This window comes from Cynara cardunculus (assembly GCF_001531365.2).
Source record: "Cynara cardunculus var. scolymus isolate 2C chromosome LG 10, CcrdV1, whole genome shotgun sequence".
NCBI classification, from domain to species: Eukaryota; Viridiplantae; Streptophyta; class Magnoliopsida; order Asterales; family Asteraceae; genus Cynara; species Cynara cardunculus.
This window is the reverse complement of record NC_037537.1, coordinates 16,314,356-16,319,371: the sequence shown is the minus strand read 5'-3', so window position 1 is coordinate 16,319,371 and position 5,016 is coordinate 16,314,356. Positions and strand designations below refer to the sequence as shown.

Genomic DNA, 5,016 nt, shown 5'->3' with positions numbered 1-5,016 from the left:
ATATTAAAAACACGATGTATCTCGCTGCATTGCGCGAGTACTCTTCTAGTATATATATATACATATATATATATATACATATATATATATATATATATATATATATATACTTGTAGCTACTGTAATCCTCATGTATAAGGATATGGTTAAAATGTACGTCTGACTAGCTAGTATCCAATATCTAGTTTTTGTCAATATAGTAAAATGTGATGAGAAAATTATATGTTTTATTAATGAATAGAATAAATATATGATTAAATAAAAGTATATATTTAATTATTTAATAAAAAATACATATATCCTTCTTGACAACTAATATTTGCATTATCCGTACATACCTGAAGATTATTATATCTGGTGAAGTTCTTGGAGCAAATTGGACATGAAAACTGATTTGGACCAGTAAGAATCTGACTAGGGTTTGGAATCCAGTACTGCAGGCCGTTGGTTTTCTTTAATCTGTTTATAGGAAACCCTTGAAGCATTTCATCCCCATTCACATTCTTTTCTTCAAAACCATTAGGGCCCCAATGAAACCCTAGAAGCATTTCATCCCCATTGCCACCCTTCTTTTCAGGGCAGAAAGGAAACTCTAGAAGCATTTCATCACCATTACTGGTAACCTTCTCTTGAGGATAACTAGGGTAGATTGGACTAGTAGGGAGCCCTATGTTTAGGGTTACATTCACTGTAGTACTAGTAAGTAGTTTTGTGGTTGTACTTGTTGAAAACCTGCAGTTATTTTTATCTTCTTCCATGGCACTATTACTTGAAGGGTCATGGTGTTGCAGCTCTAGATCTTTTTTGAGGCTTAATTTGCTAAGAAGAGGAACGGCTTCTTTTAACGGAGGTGATGATGATGATGACAACGACGACTGCAGCGACATGTTATGATGAAGGTATGAGGGCGAAGGCTCATTATCAGAGGAATAGTGCCAGTAATTGTATGGGTGGTGAGAAATGAAAGGAACCCATCCTTTGAAGAAGATGGGATTTGTCATTGTGAATCTAAAGTGACGATACTAATTAACACATGTGTAATATATAGGTGGAGATTCAAATGAAAACATATTCATTTTACGAAAACACAAAAACACCTTTATTACATGTGAACGAATCTGATAGTATACGGGCAACTTGATCCAACGGTCTAAGTCGACATGCAAAAGGTTAATTATGTCTCTAATTTAGTATTACATATGATTGATTACACATACTCCGAGTGTTTGAATGCTGCAAAACTTAACAAGTTCAATAAATGTGATTTATCGAATAATTAATGTTTAGAAATTGGTCATTCTTTTGACCAAATAGTTGAGCTTTTCCCAAAACAGAAACAGTTCCAAGAATGCACGAGGGATGGGAGGGGTTCGAGATTCATATTTATGTCTCCAAGTATCCACGTTCAAAATAATTTATTTCCACTAGTTTTCTTGAAATGTTCATACACTTATAGGAATCCCCAAACCCATGTTCAAATTAATCAGAAATTTGATAGTCTTTAGGTTTTTTTGTAAGATTATATTATTAGAGTTTAAGATGTTTTTGGTAATTTATTTAGTTTTTGGAAAAATAAAATAAATTATTATTATTGTGATTAAGTTAAAGTTAAAACTTTGACCAAATTAAAATCGAGTGCTTGTTATCACCAATTTTGTAATCGTGAAAACCATTATATGATATTTCTAACCGTAGCTATTGGGGTTATGGTCAATGCTCCACAACGCTATTATTGTCAACCATGAATTAAGGGTTGTTCAATAATAACTTAATGAGTTGTATGACATGAGTAGCTTATTTGGTAAGTCGTACATGATTGTTCGTTTGTGGCTTATTTGGTCAGTCCATAGCTTATTTGCTCCACCTGTAAGGGAGAGTTTTATTCATTAAACCAACACTTTTTCCTCAATACCCTTGGAAGAGGAAACACGCTCTACTCAATCTTTTTCATTTCACCACACTCTCACTTCTCGTCTTGAATCGATTTGCTCCCTCCCCCATGAAATAGATATGTTTGGGGAATGAACTCATCGATCTTCCCCTCCCTCCTCTTCCGTGAAGCTCGAAAACTGCTTAGGGAATGGAGTCATCAATATGCATTTTCCATCCTCTCATTCTCCCTGGTCTGTTTCCTCGAGCTTCGTGGTTTCTTTCCTTCTTCTATCTCATTGGTTCCAATTTTGAAGTTTACATATACCAATCGAGGTTATGGTTAGGGTTTCATTTTCTCCAAGTTTGAAGTTTGCAAGCACCATTTCTCTCTCTCTCTCTCTCTTTTTTTTTTTTTTATAAAAACCGACTTTGTTGCATAATGAATTTTTGGTTTCATTTGCAGATTTAAGTATGCTAACCATGAATTGAAAAAATTATTCATTGACTATCAACGGGCCTCTTTAATTACATGTGTTTGTGCATAAAAGGGAGTCAAGGATTATTCTTTTTGCTAAAACCAAAAGCAAAATTTTTGGTAATGGATCACGTGAAGACGCCACTTCGGCTAGACCATGGTCATTTCTCAAGAACAATAGCTAAATGCTCTGAAACTACCACTTGCATCTGGAACCTACATGTTGATGCTCACGATTTCGTAAGTATATCTAAAATTTGACGATCAAGTCGATTATATGATTATAACTTCATTTCATAATCGGACCTGCTTTTTACATATATCTCATTATTTTGGACCATGAAGATGATCCTTTTGTGAAGATGAACCGTATGTGAAATTTCAATGAACTACCACTAATTTGTTGAGGAAGAAGTTGCAAAATTTTCTACAGACCAAAATATTTATTGATGTTGTTTGTGGGTTGGGTTCTAGGAGAATGAAAGTTATGATGAGAATGGCAAGAAGAGATCTTCACTCTTTGATCAATTCTAATTGAAGATCAACATTAATACGGTGCACCAAGATGGACCGGATCAATTCCCGTGATAAGCGTACTTCAAGGGAGTGACATTAAAAGTGATCAAGAGTCCAGATCTCTTTTTACGCTTCTTACTTTAACTCCTATTTTTACATGATCTTTTGTTTGTCGGTTGTTGGGGTACACACTAGGTGTAATAGTTGTAGATCTTTGATATAAAAATTGTACTTTCATCGGTGATTAAGTTAGGCTCATAGGAAAAAAAAAATAGTTATTTATGTCATTCAAACTTATATTCAACAAATCAATTATTGAACAACAATTTAGTTTAATCCATATACACAACTAAATCTCTATATATAATCAGCTCAATATCTATACAAGGTTTAATGAAAAAACAACCGAACAAATCTTTAGCTTATCTTTAAGCTTATTGAAAACGTTTCGTTTGGTTAGTCATTATATAATTTATAATCTAAACTTTGAAAAGATAATTCAAGAACGTTTCAACAAGCTTTAAGAGTATTTTTCAATCATACTCCTTATATTTTTTTAAATTATTTTTTATTCTTTATATCATTTCATATTGTTGTCTAATTTGATTAATTATCAGTTAGTTTTTTTTCCTAATCATGACTAATTTATCATGAATAATTAGTTAATTTAACCAATAGCTAACTTATCTGTTAGTGGTACCACAGTAGAGGTCAAGTCTCTGATGAGGATGGATCAAGAAGGGTTGCTACGTCTAATTGTTGCTTTTATGTTTATTTTTCAGTATTCTCTTTTAAATCTCTTTTCGTATATTGTCTGTCATCATCACTGAAATGTGGATACCGAGCTCCAACGTGTGTTTGTCACCAAGGATGTCGCTCTGATAGCTACCATTTATGGATGTCGAGCACCGGCGAGATGATATTGCCGTCGTTTCTTCTCAAATATGGTCCATAATGGATGCCAAGCCTCAATGGATCCATTGGTATCCCTCATTCGATCATGTCCCATATATATTTGATGATTTATGTTCGGTTCAAGATGGCATTGGAAAGTTTGCCATGCTCATCTTGTCGGGGCTATTAAAGTTTAAGGGCATTCTGGCATGTTCTAGTCTAATATAAATAGGTGTACGGTTTAATCATTTCATTCAATCAGTACAATTTAGTTTCTCATTTCCCTTATATCTATTATTTGGTTTTAAATGTATGAAACAACAATAATATAGTCTTTAAGAAAATCTTTTAAATAAATTGAATAACATATATTAATTATGCGTATAGGAGGTTTTAAATACAAACCATATTATTATTACAAACCTTATAAACCAAATCTTGGTCCTTGATTCAAATTTATTAAAAATGTGATTAGAGTAAATTTAGAATTTAATTTAAACTACACTATTAATTATACACATTGATGGATGAGATTCGTTTATAACAATAAAATCGTTTTTATTTTAAACTCTCTCCCGGTTATGTAATTTTTTAAATTTTATAGATGAAACATATGATTGCCTAATTTCGATCAAATGTTTACTCTTTATAAGAAAAGTGATAAATTTGGTTTGAGCTGATTCAGTTAGATATTATATATATATATATATAGAGAGAGAGAGAGAGAGAGAGGAGAGCGATCAAATGAAAACTACTTCAATTTGTAAAAACCGTAAAAACTACTCTCATCCGTCGATTTCATTGTTTAATCTTATGAAATTTTTTCATGAAATTGTTTAATCTTGTGAAATTGTTTCATATAATACTTTTTTTAATGAAGTTGTTTCATATATGGTTATGAAATTGTTTCATGTATTTCTTTAAAATTAAAATAATGAAGATGATAATATGAATGATTAACATCCTTCACAATAAAAATGATTAATCAACCTCTCATAATTACAAAAAAAATGAACAAAATGAAAAATTATGATTGGTGTAATGAGGTTTTTACGGTTTTTACAAATTGAGTGTTTTCATTTGATCGCTCCTATATATATATATATATATATAGAGAGAGAGAGAGAGAGAGAGAGAGAGAGCACGTTCAAATGAAAACCGTGCAATTCTTAGAAACCGTGTAAACTAATTTTGACTAATAGGAAAATTAAATTTTTTTCTAATTAAATTTAATCATTAAGGGTATATTGGTCATTTGC

The 5,016-nt window shown here is 31.8% G+C and overlaps 1 protein-coding gene across 1 annotated transcript in view; it reads right to left on the bottom strand.

Moving 5' to 3' along the window:
* LOC112520415 (protein TRANSPARENT TESTA 1-like) overlaps positions 1-1,001 on the bottom strand; it is a 5,434-nt gene extending 4,433 nt beyond the window's left edge. The window contains exon 1 of the mRNA XM_025128800.1: positions 339-1,001. Coding sequence (XP_024984568.1) covers positions 339-1,001 — 663 coding nt within the window. The remainder of the gene's footprint in view (positions 1-338) is intronic.
* Between the last annotated feature and the right edge of the window lie 4,015 nt (positions 1,002-5,016).